The 15,166-nt window shown below is 43.9% G+C and overlaps 2 protein-coding genes across 4 annotated transcripts in view; both read left to right on the top strand.

Moving 5' to 3' along the window:
• Positions 1-15,166, top strand: part of LOC117315760 (hydroxysteroid 11-beta-dehydrogenase 1-like protein) — a 93,290-nt gene that overhangs the window by 41,349 nt on the left and 36,775 nt on the right. The gene's annotated exons all lie outside the window — the stretch shown is intronic.
• On the top strand, positions 13,277-13,912 carry LOC117315893 (RNA-binding protein 25-like). Its single transcript, XM_033870308.1, has one exon. It carries the CDS (start codon positions 13,277-13,279, stop codon positions 13,910-13,912), a length of 636 nt encoding a protein of 211 aa, XP_033726199.1.

Raw genomic sequence — 15,166 nt, 5'->3', positions numbered from 1 at the left:
AATATAGCATCCCAAATTGCAATCAATTATTAATATAAATTTTTGTTTATTTTTCAATTGGAGTTTGGGGAGGGGGTAGGGTGAAATTGGTTGTCTCAAAGTTTCTCTGTACTGTTTCACCGAAGGTCCAATTCTGTATTTAGGTTTGAAGGGTCATGCTATTTAATTGGTGTTCATACATGACACTGTGACTGGTGTAAACATTAATTAATTACCATACACACAATCACCTGTGTTTGGATCACCTGTGTTTGGATCACCTGTGTTTGGATCACCTGTGTTTGGATCACCTGTGTTATAACCTGTGTTTGGGTCACCTGTGTTTGGATCACCTGTGTTTATATCACCTGTGTTTGGATCACCTGTGTTTATATCACCTGTGTTTATATCACCTGTGTTTGGATCACCTGTGTTTGAATCACCTGTGTTTGGATCACCTGTGGATAACCTGTGTTTGGGTCACCTGTGTTTGGATCACCTGTGTTTATATCACCTGTGTTTGGATCACCTGTGTTTATATCACCTGTGTTTATATCACCTGTAGATCACCGGAGGTACTATATACTGACTACATTACTGGGGTACTACACACTAACCAATTGTGTTCACACAGTGTTGCCTGGTATTCAGGAAGGGAGACTTGTGTATCTCACTGCACCCTTCTCAAAACATGTGAGATGGAATCTACACCTTACTCACACCATGTGAGATGGAATCTACACCTTACTCACAACATGTGAGATGGAATCTCCACCTTACTCACAACATGTGAGATAGAATCTCCACCTTACTCACACCATATGAGATGGAATCTCCACCTTACTCACACCATATGAGATGGAATCTCCACCTTACTCACAACATGTGAGATGAAATCTCCACCTTACTCACACTATGTGAGATGGAATCTCCACCTTACTCACAACATGTGAGATGGAATCTCCACCTTACTCACACCATGTGAGATGGAATATCTACCCTTCTCACACCATGTGAGATGGAATCTCCACCTTACTCACACCATGTGAGATGGAATATCCACCTTACTCACACCATGTGAGATGGAATCTCCACCTTACTCACACACCATGTGAGATAGAATCTCCACCTTACTCACACCATGTGAGATGGAATCTCCACCTTACTCACACCATGTGAGATGGAATCTCCACCTTACTCACACCATGTGAGATGGAATCTCCACCTTACTCACACCATGTGAGATGGAATCTCCACCTTACTCACACCATGTGAGATGGAATCTCCACCTTACTCACACCATGTGAGATGGAATCTCCACCTTACTCACAACATGTGAGATGGAATATCCACCTTACTCACAACATGTGAGATGGAATCTCCACCTTACTCACAACATGTGAGATTGAATATCCACCTTACTCACACCATGTGAGATGGAATCTCCACCTTACTCACACCATGTGAGATAGAATCTCCACCTTACTCACACCATGTGAGATGGAATCTCCACCTTACTCACAACATGTGAGATGGAATCTCCACCTTACTCACACCATGTGAGATGGAATGATGGAATCTCCACCTTACTCACACCATGTGAGATGGAATCTCCACCTTACTCACACCATGTGAGATGGAATCTCCACCTTACTCACAACATGTGAGATGGAATCTCCACCTTACTCACACTATGTGAGATGGAATCTCCACCTTACTCACACCATGTGAGATGGAATCTCCACCTTACTCACAACATGTGAGATGGAATCTCCACCTTACTCACAACATGTGAGATGGAATCTCCACCTTACTCACACCATGTGAGATGGAATCTCCACCTTACTCACACTATGTGAGATGGAATCTCCACCTTACTCACACCATGTGAGATGGAATCTCCACCTTACTCATACCATGTGAGATGGAATCTCCACCTTACTCACACCATGTGAGATGGAATCTCCACCTTACTCACACTATGTGAGATGGAATCTCCACCTTACTCACACCATGTGAGATGGAATCTCCACCTTACTCACACTATGTGAGATGGAATCTCCACCTTACTCACAACATGTGAGATGGAATCTCCACCTTACTCACAACATGTGAGATGGAATCTCCACCTTACTCACAACATGTGAGATGAATCTCCACCTTACTCACAACATGTGAGATGAATCTCCACCTTACTCACAACATGTGAGATGAATCTCCACCTTACTCACAACATGTGAGATGAATCTCCACCTTACTCTCAACATGTGAGATGGAATCGCCACCTTACTCACACCATGTGAGATGGAATCTCCACCTTACTCACAACATGTGAGATGGAATCTCCACCTTACTCACAACATGTGAGATGAATCTCCACCTTACTCACACCATGTGAGATGGAATCTCCACCTTACTCACACCATGTGAGATGGAATCTCCACCTTACTCACAACATGTGAGATGGAATCTCCACCTTACTCACACCATGTGAGATGGAATCTCCACCTTACTCACACCATGTGAGATGGAATCTCCACCTTACTCACACCATGTGAGATGGAATCTCCACCTTACTCACACCATGTGAGATAGAATCTCCACCTTACTCACAACATGTGAGATGGAATCTCCACCTTACTCACACCATGTGAGATGGAATCTCCACCTTACTCACACCATGTGAGATGGAATCTCCACCTTACTCACACCATGTGAGATGGAATCTCCACCTTACTCACACCATGTGAGATAGAATCTCCACCTTACTCACACCATGTGAGATAGAATCTCCACCTTACTCACACCATGTGAGATGGAATCTCCACCTTACTCACACCATGTGAGATGGAATCTCCACCTTACTCACAACATGTGAGATGGAATCTCCACCTTACTCACAACATGTGAGATGGAATCTCCACCTTACTCACACCATGTGAGATGGAATCTCCACCTTACTCACACTATGTGAGATGGAATCTCCACCTTACTCACACCATGTGAGATGGAATCTCCACCTTACTCATACCATGTGAGATGGAATCTCCACCTTACTCACACCATGTGAGATGGAATCTCCACCTTACTCACACTATGTGAGATGGAATCTCCACCTTACTCACACCATGTGAGATGGAATCTCCACCTTACTCACACTATGTGAGATGGAATCTCCACCTTACTCACAACATGTGAGATGGAATCTCCACCTTACTCACAACATGTGAGATGGAATCTCCACCTTACTCACAACATGTGAGATGAATCTCCACCTTACTCACAACATGTGAGATGAATCTCCACCTTACTCACAACATGTGAGATGAATCTCCACCTTACTCACAACATGTGAGATGAATCTCCACCTTACTCTCAACATGTGAGATGGAATCTCCACCTTACTCACACCATGTGAGATGGAATCTCCACCTTACTCACAACATGTGAGATGGAATCTCCACCTTACTCACAACATGTGAGATGAATCTCCACCTTACTCACACCATGTGAGATGGAATCTCCACCTTACTCACAACATGTGAGATGGAATCTCCACCTTACTCACACCATGTGAGATGGAATCTCCACCTTACTCACACCATGTGAGATGGAATCTCCACCTTACTCACACCATGTGAGATGGAATCTCCACCTTACTCACACCATGTGAGATGGAATCTCCACCTTACTCACACCATGTGAGATAGAATCTCCACCTTACTCACAACATGTGAGATGGAATCTCCACCTTACTCACACCATGTGAGATGGAATCTCCACCTTACTCACACCATGTGAGATGGAATCTCCACCTTACTCACACCATGTGAGATAGAATCTCCACCTTACTCACACCATGTGAGATAGAATCTCCACCTTACTCACACCATGTGAGATGGAATCTCCACCTTACTCACACCATGTGAGATGGAATCTCCACCTTACTCACACCATGTGAGATAGAATCTCCACCTTACTCACACCATGTGAGATGGAATCTCCACCTTACTCACACCATGTGAGATGGAATCTCCACCTTACTCACACCATGTGAGATAGAATCTCCATCTTACTCACACCATGTGAGATGGAATCTCCACCTTACTCACACCATGTGAGATAGAATCTCCACCTTACTCACAACATGTGAGATGGAATCTCCACCTTACTCACACTATGTGAGATGGAATCTCCACCTTACTCACAACATGTGAGATGGAATCTCCACCTTACTCACACTATGTGAGATGGAATCTCCACCCTTCTCACACCATGTGAGATGGAATCTCCACCTTACTCACACCATGTGAGATGGAATCTCCACCTTACTCACACCATGTGAGATGGAATCTCCACCTTACTCACACCATGTGAGATGGAATCTCCACCTTACTCACACCATGTGAGATGGAATCTCCACCTTACTCACACCATGTGAGATGGAATCTCCACCTTACTCACACCATGTGAGATGGAATCTCCACCTTACTCACACCATGTGAGATGAATCTCCACCTTACTCACACCATGTGAGATGGAATCTCCACCTTACTCACACCATGTGAGATGGAATCTCCACCTTACTTACACCATGTGAGATGGAATCTCCACCTTACTCACACCATGTGAGATGGAATCTCCACCTTACTCACAACATGTGAGATGGAATCTCCACCTTACTCACAACATGTGAGATGGAATCTCCACCTTACTCACACCATGTGAGATGGAATCTCCACCTTACTTACACCATGTGAGATGGAATCTCCACCTTACTCACACCATGTGAGATGGAATCTCCACCTTACTCACAACATGTGAGATGGAATCTCCACCTTACTCACAACATGTGAGATGGAATCTCCACCTTACTCACACTATGTGAGATGGAATCTCCACCCTTCTCACACCATGTGAGATGGAATCTCCACCTTACTCACACTATGTGAGATGGAATCTCCACCTTACTCACACCATGTGAGATGGAATCTCCACCTTACTCACACCATGTGAGATGGAATCTCCACCTTACTCACACCATGTGAGATGGAATCTCCACCTTACTCACACCATGTGAGATGGAATCTCCACCTTACTCACACCATGTGAGATGAATCTCCACCTTACTCACACCATGTGAGATGGAATCTCCACCTTACTCACACCATGTGAGATGGAATCTCCACCTTACTTACACCATATGAGATGGAATCTCCACCTTACTCACACCATGTGAGATGGAATCTCCACCTTACTCACAACATGTGAGATGGAATCTCCACCTTACTCACACCATGTGAGATAGAATCTCCACCTTACTCACACCATGTGAGATGGAATCTCCACCTTACTCACACCATGTGAGATGAATCTCCACCTTACTCACACCATGTGAGATGGAATCTCCACCTTACTCACACCATGTGAGATGGAATCTCCACCTTACTCACACCATGTGAGATAGAATCTCCACCTTACTCACACCATGTGAGATGGAATCTCCACCTTACTCACACCATGTGAGATAGAATCTCCACCTTACTCACAACATGTGAGGTGGAATCTCCACCTTACTCACACTATGTGAGATGGAATCTCCACCTTACTCACAACATGTGAGATGGAATCTCCACCCTTCTCACACCATGTGAGATGGAATCTCCACCTTACTCACACTATGTGAGATGGAATATCCACCTTACTCACACCATGTGAGATGGAATCTCCACCTTACTCACACCATGTGAGATGGAATCTCCACCTTACTCACACCATGTGAGATGGAATCTCCACCTTACTCACACCATGTGAGATGGAATCTCCACCTTACTCACACCATGTGAGATGGAATCTCCACCTTACTCACACCATGTGAGATGAATCTCCACCTTACTCACACCATGTGAGATGGAATCTCCACCTTACTCACACCATGTGAGATGGAATCTCCACCTTACTTACACCATGTGAGATGGAATCTCCACCTTACTCACACCATGTGAGATGGAATCTCCACCTTACTCACAACATGTGAGATGGAATCTCCACCTTACTCACACCATGTGAGATGGAATCTCCACCTTACTCACAACATGTGAGATGGAATCTCCACCTTACTCACACCATGTGAGATGGAATCTCCACCTTACTCACAACATGTGAGATGGAATCTCCACCTTACTCACACCATGTGAGATGGAATCTCCACCTTACTCACAACATGTGAGATGGAATCTCCACCTTACTCACACCATGTGAGATGGAATCTCCACCTTACTCACACCATGTGAGATGGAATCTCCACCTTACTCACACCATGTGAGATGGAATCTCCACCTTACTCACACCATGTGAGATGGAATCTCCACCTTACTCACACCATGTGGGATGAAATCTCCACCTTACTCACACCATGTGAGATGGAATCTCCACCTTACTCACACCATGTGAGATAGAATCTCCACCTTACTCACACCATGTGAGATGGAATCTCCACCTTACTCACATTATGTGAGATGGAATCTCCACCTTACTTACACCATGTGAGATGGAATCTCCACCTTACTCACACCATGTGAGATGGAATCTCCACCTTACTCACACTATGTGAGATGGAATCTCCACCTTACTTACACCATGTGAGATGGAATCTCCACCTTACTCACAACATGTATGATGAATCTCCACCTTACTCACACCATGTGAGATGAATCTCCACCTTACTCACACCATGTGAGATGGAATCTCCACCTTACTCACACCATGTGAGATGGAATCTCCACCTTACTCACACCATGTGAGATGGAATCTCCACCTTACTCACACCATGTGAGATGGAATCTCCACCTTACTTACACCATGTGAGATGGAATCTCCACCTTACTCACACCATGTGAGATGAATCTCCACCTTACTCACACCATGTGAGATGGAATCTCCACCTTACTCACACCATGTGAGATAGAATCTCCACCTTACTCACACCATGTGAGATGGAATCTCCACCTTACTCACACCATGTGAGATGGAATCTCCACCTTACTCACACCATGTGAGATGGAATCTCCACCTTACTCACACCATGTGAGATAGAATCTCCACCTTACTCACACCATGTGAGATGGAATCTCGACCTTACTCACACCATGTGAGATGGAATCTCCACCTTACTCACACCATGTGAGATGGAATCTCCACCTTACTCACACCATGTGAGATGGAATCTCCACCTTACTCACAACATGTGAGATGGAATCTCCACCTTACTCACACCATGTGAGATGGAATCTCCACCTTACTTACACCATGTGAGATGGAATCTCCACCTTACTCACACCATGTGAGATGAATCTCCACCTTACTCACACCATGTGAGATGGAATCTCCACCTTACTCACACCATGTGAGATAGAATCTCCACCTTACTCACACCATGTGAGATGGAATCTCCACCTTACTCACACCATGTGAGATGGAATCTCCACCTTACTCACACCATGTGAGATGGAATCTCCACCTTACTCACACCATGTGAGATAGAATCTCCACCTTACTCACACCATGTGAGATGGAATCTCGACCTTACTCACACCATGTGAGATGGAATCTCGACCTTACTCACACCATGTGAGATGGAATCTCCACCTTACTCACACCATGTGAGATGGAATCTCCACCTTACTCACACCATGTGAGATGGAATCTCCACCTTACTCACACCATGTGAGATGGAATCTCCACCTTACTCACAACATGTGAGATGGAATCTCCATCTTACTCACAACATGTGAGATGGAATCTCCACCTTACTCACACCATGTGAGATGGAATCTCCACCTTACTCACACCATGTGAGATGGAATCTCCACCTTACTCACACCATTTGAGATGGAATCTCCACCTTACTCACACCATGTGAGATGGAATCTCCACCTTACTCACACCATGTGGGATGAAATCTCCACCTTACTCACACCATGTGAGATGGAATCTCCACCTTACTCACACCATGTGAGATAGAATCTCCACCTTACTCACACCATGTGAGATGGAATCTCCACCTTACTCACATTATGTGAGATGGAATCTCCACCTTACTTACACCATGTGAGATGGAATCTCCACCTTACTCACACCATGTGAGATGGAATCTCCACCTTACTCACACTATGTGAGATGGAATCTCCACCTTACTTACACCATGTGAGATGGAATCTCCACCTTACTCACAACATGTATGATGAATCTCCACCTTACTCACACCATGTGAGATGGAATCTCCACCTTACTCACACCATGTGAGATGGAATCTCCACCTTACTCACACCATGTGAGATGGAATCTCCACCTTACTCACACCATGTGAGATGGAATCTCCACCTTACTCACAACATGTGAGATGGAATCTCCACCTTACTTACACCATGTGAGATGGAATCTCCACCTTACTCACACCATGTGAGATGAATCTCCACCTTACTCACACCATGTGAGATGGAATCTCCACCTTACTCACACCATGTGAGATAGAATCTCCACCTTACTCACACCATGTGAGATGGAATCTCCACCTTACTCACACCATGTGAGATGGAATCTCCACCTTACTCACACCATGTGAGATGGAATCTCCACCTTACTCACACCATGTGAGATAGAATCTCCACCTTACTCACACCATGTGAGATGGAATCTCGACCTTACTCACACCATGTGAGATGGAATCTCCACCTTACTCACACCATGTGAGATGGAATCTCCACCTTACTCACACCATGTGAGATGGAATCTCCACCTTACTCACAACATGTGAGATGGAATCTCCACCTTACTCACACCATGTGAGATGGAATCTCCACCTTACTTACACCATGTGAGATGGAATCTCCACCTTACTCACACCATGTGAGATGAATCTCCACCTTACTCACACCATGTGAGATGGAATCTCCACCTTACTCACACCATGTGAGATAGAATCTCCACCTTACTCACACCATGTGAGATGGAATCTCCACCTTACTCACACCATGTGAGATGGAATCTCCACCTTACTCACACCATGTGAGATGGAATCTCCACCTTACTCACACCATGTGAGATAGAATCTCCACCTTACTCACACCATGTGAGATGGAATCTCGACCTTACTCACACCATGTGAGATGGAATCTCGACCTTACTCACACCATGTGAGATGGAATCTCCACCTTACTCACACCATGTGAGATGGAATCTCCACCTTACTCACACCATGTGAGATGGAATCTCCACCTTACTCACACCATGTGAGATGGAATCTCCACCTTACTCACAACATGTGAGATGGAATCTCCATCTTACTCACAACATGTGAGATGGAATCTCCACCTTACTCACACCATGTGAGATGGAATCTCGACCTTACTCACACCATGTGAGATGGAATCTCCACCTTACTCACACCATGTGAGATGGAATCTCCACCTTACTCACACCATGTGAGATGGAATCTCCACCTTACTCACACCATGTGAGATGGAATCTCCACCTTACTCACACCATGTGAGATGGAATCTCCACCTTACTCACACTATGTGAGATGGAATCTCCACCTTACTCACACCATGTGAGATGGAATCTCCACCTTACTCACAACATGTGAGATGGAATCTCCACCTTACTCACACCATGTGAGATGGAATCTCCACCTTACTCACACCATGTGAGATGGAATCTCCACCTTACTCACACCATGTGAGATGGAATCTCCACCTTACTCACACCATGTGAGATGGAATCTCCACCTTACTCACACTATGTGAGATGGAATCTCCACCTTACTCACACCATGTGAGATGGAATCTCCACCTTACTCACACCATGTGAGATGGAATCTCCACCTTACTCACACCATGTGAGATGGAATCTCCACCTTACTCACACCATGTGAGATGGAATCTCCACCTTACTCACAACATGTGAGATGGAATCTCCACCTTACTCACACCATGTGAGATAGAATCTCCACCTTACTCACACCATGTGAGATGGAATCTCCACCTTACTCACACCATGTGAGATGGAATCTCCACCTTACTCACACCATGTGAGATGGAATCTCCACCTTACTCACACTATGTGAGATGGAATCTCCACCTTACTCACACCATGTGAGATGGAATCTCCACCTTACTCACAACATGTGAGATGGAATCTGGAATCTCACATGATTAGTTATTAAATTACTACAAATAATTGTTCTCAACATTTTGAGTTGGGACGAATGAACAATTTGTTTTGAAATATTCTATTAGAATTTGTTTAGAGAATTGATGTGTATTATCTGACCCTATATAATCTGTTATCAAAATGCCATTCATGTTTGTTAATCGTGATACATTTGTTATATACTCAACAAGTTTATTTTTCCACTAAAGAATTTCATTTGAATTGCATTAACGGTGTATGTGAGAGTACACCTTTGTGAGGTCACAGCTGTGTGTGTTTATAATTCCGCTTTAATGTTGATATTTTCACCTGCTGCACCGGAACACCTCCCATACCATACACTGAGACTGTGTTACCTGGTCTTTAACAGGGCTCAGTAGTACTGGAACATTACATATCACATAAGATGTTGATATAGGGTTATATAAACAAATGAAAAAAAACACAAAAGTGGGATTATATGATTTTTATGTTGCATTAATGCATTTTCATCAGCAGATATTTGATGTTTTTTTTTCACAATGATTGTTTTTATTTGGTAGTGTGGGATATTGATCCCTTTAACATATTAAATGATAAAAGCGATAAGTTGTAGGATTACAACTTTACGTTAGTTGTAGGATTACAAGTTTACGTGGATGACCTTTTCCACTGCATGGAGCCCCCACTTAGTGGGAGTATTTCACTAACGACAATTCAATCCCTCATAGTCAGTTTGTGTTTCTCAGGAAGATCACAGAATATGTCCCGTGCTGTCAAGGATAGCATGTAACAGGCCTACCATATGTTAACCAGGCAATGCAAGTGATACAAATCCTCTTGCGTGCCAAGCATACCTACCAAAATATCTTGTAATAAGCCATGAGGCCAATTCTTTCCAGGTACCAGTATTCTCATGCTTATACTGATATATCAAGTTTGCTAAAAAATCTGTTTAAAAATGAAGTTGCTTCTTCTTGGATGACAGACGATTATCTTTAGATGGTATTAGAAATAGGGACCTTGGCAAAATATGAAACACAAACTTTTTCCCTGCATACTAGTAAGAAGTTTGATAAAAATTTAACAAAAGGCCAAATGAGCCTGTATCACTCACCTGCTAGTATTAGGGAAGCAACTTTAAAGTTGAGCTAGATAATTTACATCATGTATGTAGAGGATAATAAGCTAAGATTCCCTCTTTATTCAAATATATGCATGACCCCTGTGACCTTGAAAGTAGGTCAATGTGATTTGTTTCAACATACTTGATAACCCTTTATCCCAGCACGCCACCCTGGACCCTTTATCAAGATCCTGGTCCTCTTGGTTATTGAGAAGTTGGGTAAAGATTTTAACACATTTGACCCCTGTTGCCTTGAAAGATGGTCAAGGTCGTTCATTTGTACAAACTTCATGCCCTTCATCCCAGCATTCAATTCAATTCAGTTCAATTCAAACTTTATTTGTAGTCGGTACATATTATAAAAAATCAACATTAGCTCTAATGAGCTATTAAAACAGACTCCAACAGTAAAAGACGTGCACAAATACAAAATAAAATAAATAAAAAATAAATAAAACATAAAAGCATACAAATGTATTACCTGATTAAAAAACACCAAAAACCTTAAAATTTTATTTTACCTGATTGTGATTTAAAAAAGAAAAAAAAATGTAAAATCAGATAATTGCAGAAAATGATTGTTTGGAAATATAATTTTCTTCGAGTTATCTCTTTAGATATAGCAGTATAACTTAACAATATGGATATTAAACATTAAGCATTAAGTTTATTTATAGACTTATTGTAAAATCGTAAAACAGATAATTGCAGAAAATGAAAATGCTACTGGCCGATTGCCAATATGATGAACCTTGGCCTCTTGGTTATTAAGACGACAATGGATGCCACACTACAGCATAAGTTCACTTGTTCTTCCCTCTCCCTCTTCCATTCTCTCTCTCCCTTTATCCCTCTTTTTTCCTGCTCCCTTTTCTGTCCCTTCCAAATTTTCCTCCATATTTGACTACCTGGTATATTTGATTCAGGATTTTTTTTTACCTCATTGAGGAAAGAAACTTAGTGAATTGTGAAAGCCAAAGACATTTACAGCTTAAATATTAATTTATTTCAATTGGGAATGGGGCCCACTATTGATCCCAAAAGACCCAAGAAAGAGTCCTGTAGTTCCAGTATGTGATATCTCTTATGAATCATCATAAATATTTAAGTCATAATTTACATAATTTAGACAACAGTGAACTGGTTGTAATTTCTTATGAAAGGGAAATGTATGTGGAAAATGCTTTCATTATAGAATATCACCACATGGCAATCTGTCCTGTTTTTGGGAGTTTCGATGGTGTAGCTCTGGGTCCAGACACAGTTTACATGCCATAAGGAGATGGCGACATGCAGATTTTGTAATAGCAGGAAATTCTGGGAGTTTTCTCTGATAATTATATATACATGTATGTATGTTTTTCTGGTAGAAAATGGCAGCTCTACATGACCTAAAGGTTATCTGGAAGGATGGAGCAAGAGGGGAGGGGGAGAAAGATGCAGCAAGAGGGGAGGGGGAGAAAGATGGGGCAAGAAGGGAGTGGAGAAGTCATAGGGTAAAGTGGGAGGAGAGAGAGAGTAGGATGGAGTAAAGTGGGAGGAGATAGCAAAGGACAGGAGAGAGAGAGAAGGACAGGGAAGAGAGAGAGAAGGACAGAGGAGAGAGAGAAGGACAGGGAAGAGAGAGAGAAGGACAGGGGAGAGAGAGAAGGATGGGGAGAGAGAGAAGGATAGGGAAGAGAGAGAGAGGACAGGGAAGAAAGAGGAGAGAGGGAGAGAGAGAAGGACAGGGAAGAGAGAAGGACAGGGAAAAGAGAAGGACAGGGGAGAGAGAGAAGGACAGGGGAGAGAGAAGGACAGGGGAGAGAGAAGGACAGGGGAGAGAGAGAGAAGGACAGGGGAGAGAGAGAGAAGGACAGGGGAGAGAGAGAAAGACAGGGAAGAGAGAGAAGGACAGGGAAGAGAGAGAGAAGGACAGGGGAGAGAGAAGGACAGGGGAGAGAGAGAGAGAGAAGAGAAGAGAAAGGAAGAGAGAAGGACATGCGGAGAGAGAATGCAGGGGAGAGAGCAGTAATGAGAGAGCGACGGAAGAGGAGAGAGAGAAGGACAGGGAAGAAAGAAGGACAGGAGAGAGAGAAGGACAGGGAAGAGAGAAGGACAGGGAAAAGAGAGGACATGGAAGAGAAAGAGAAGGGACAGGGGAGAGAGAAGGGAAGGGGGAGAGAGAGAAGGACAGGGAGAGAGAGAAGGACAGGGGAAGAGAGAAGGACAGAGGAGAGAGAGAAAGACAGGGAAGAGAGAGAAGGACAGGGAAGAGAGAGAGAAGGACAGGGGAGAGAGAGAAGGACAGGGGAGAGAGAGAAGGACAGGGAAGAGAGAAGGGACAGGAGAAGAGAGAGAAGGACAGGGGAGAGAGAGAAGGACAGAGGAGAGAGAGAAGGACAGGGAGAGAGAAGGACAGGGGAGAGAGAGAAGGACAGGGAAGAGAGAGAAGGACAGGAGAGAGAGAAGGACAGGGGAGAGAGAGAGAAGGACAGGGAAGAGAGAAGGACAGGGAAAAGAGAGGACATGGAAGAGAAAGAGAAGGACAGGGGAGAGAGAAGGGCAGGGGAGAGAGAGAAGGACAGGGGAAAGAGAGAAGGACAGGGAAGAGAGAGAAGGACAAGGGAGAGATAGAAGGACGGGGAGAGAGAGAAGGATGGGGAGAGAGAGAAGGACAGGGGAGAGAGAACAACAGGGGAGAGAGGACAGGGGAGAGAGAAGGACAGGGGAGAGAGAGAAGGACAGGGAAGAGAGAAGGACAGGTAGAATTTGAGGAGAGAGAGAAGGATGACGTAAGTGATAGGAAAGAGAGAAGGATTGGGTAAAGTGGAGGAAGAGAGAAATGGACAGGGGAGAGAGAGGATGAGGTAAAATGGGAGGAGACAGAGAAGGATGAGGTAGCTATATATAGAGTGAAAGGAGAAAGAAGGACGGGGAGATTGGAAGGAGAGAGAGAGAAAGACATGGTAGAATGGGAGGAGAGAGAGAAGAGTGGGGTAGAGTGGGAGGAGAGAGAGAAGGATTGGGTAGAGTGGGAGGAGGAGAGAGAGACATGGTAGAATGGGAGGAGAGAGAGAAGGATGGGGTTGAGTGGGAGGAGGAGAGAGAGAAGGATGGGGTACAGTGGGAGGAGAGAGAGGGAAGAATGGGTAGAGTGGGAGGAGAGAGAAAGATGGGGTTGAGTGGGAGGAGGAGAGAGAGAAAGACATGGTAGAATGGGAGGAGAGAGAGAAGGATGGGGTTGAGTGGGAGGAGAGAGAGAAGGATGGGGTTGAGTGGGAGGAGAGAGAAAGATGGGGTTGAGTGGGAGGAGAGAGAAAGATGGGGTTGAGTGGGAGGAGAGAGAAAGATGGGGTTGAGTGGGAGGAGAGAGAGGGAAGAATGGGTAGAGTGGGAGGCCTGAGAGAGAGAAGGACAGATTTAATTTGAGGGGAGAAGTTTTCAGAAATGGTGTCAGACATCTTTATTTGTATAAATCCAGAAGTGATATTTTTGGAATTCCACCATACACTTTGGAAATCTGTGTGAACTCCAGAAGAGACCTTATATACTTGTGGAATGTGTTTGAACATTTGGAGATAAATTCTGTACCAAGATTGGAGAATTTGTTGTAATATGTAAGATGTCTTTATATTGAGACTGATACCTGTGATCTGTAGGATGATGATGAGATCCCTACCATGTCTGTACCATGACTGCAGTATCTCAAAGCTTTACCAGAACTGACTAGGAATGCTTCAGATGTGTTATATCATAGATATCTCTCAACACAGATCAACACCTATGTACATTATATTTCTGTAAATATTCACTTTCTTGCACCGAGTTTGTGTCTCTGACAGCTTCAAGTAACTGAGGCTTGACTCCAATAGCTAAAACAGAAATATT

This window comes from Pecten maximus, chromosome 17, assembly GCF_902652985.1.
Source record: "Pecten maximus chromosome 17, xPecMax1.1, whole genome shotgun sequence".
NCBI classification, from domain to species: Eukaryota; Metazoa; Mollusca; class Bivalvia; order Pectinida; family Pectinidae; genus Pecten; species Pecten maximus.
Note: the sequence above shows the minus strand (reverse complement) of the source record. Positions and strands in the feature narration are given on the sequence as shown.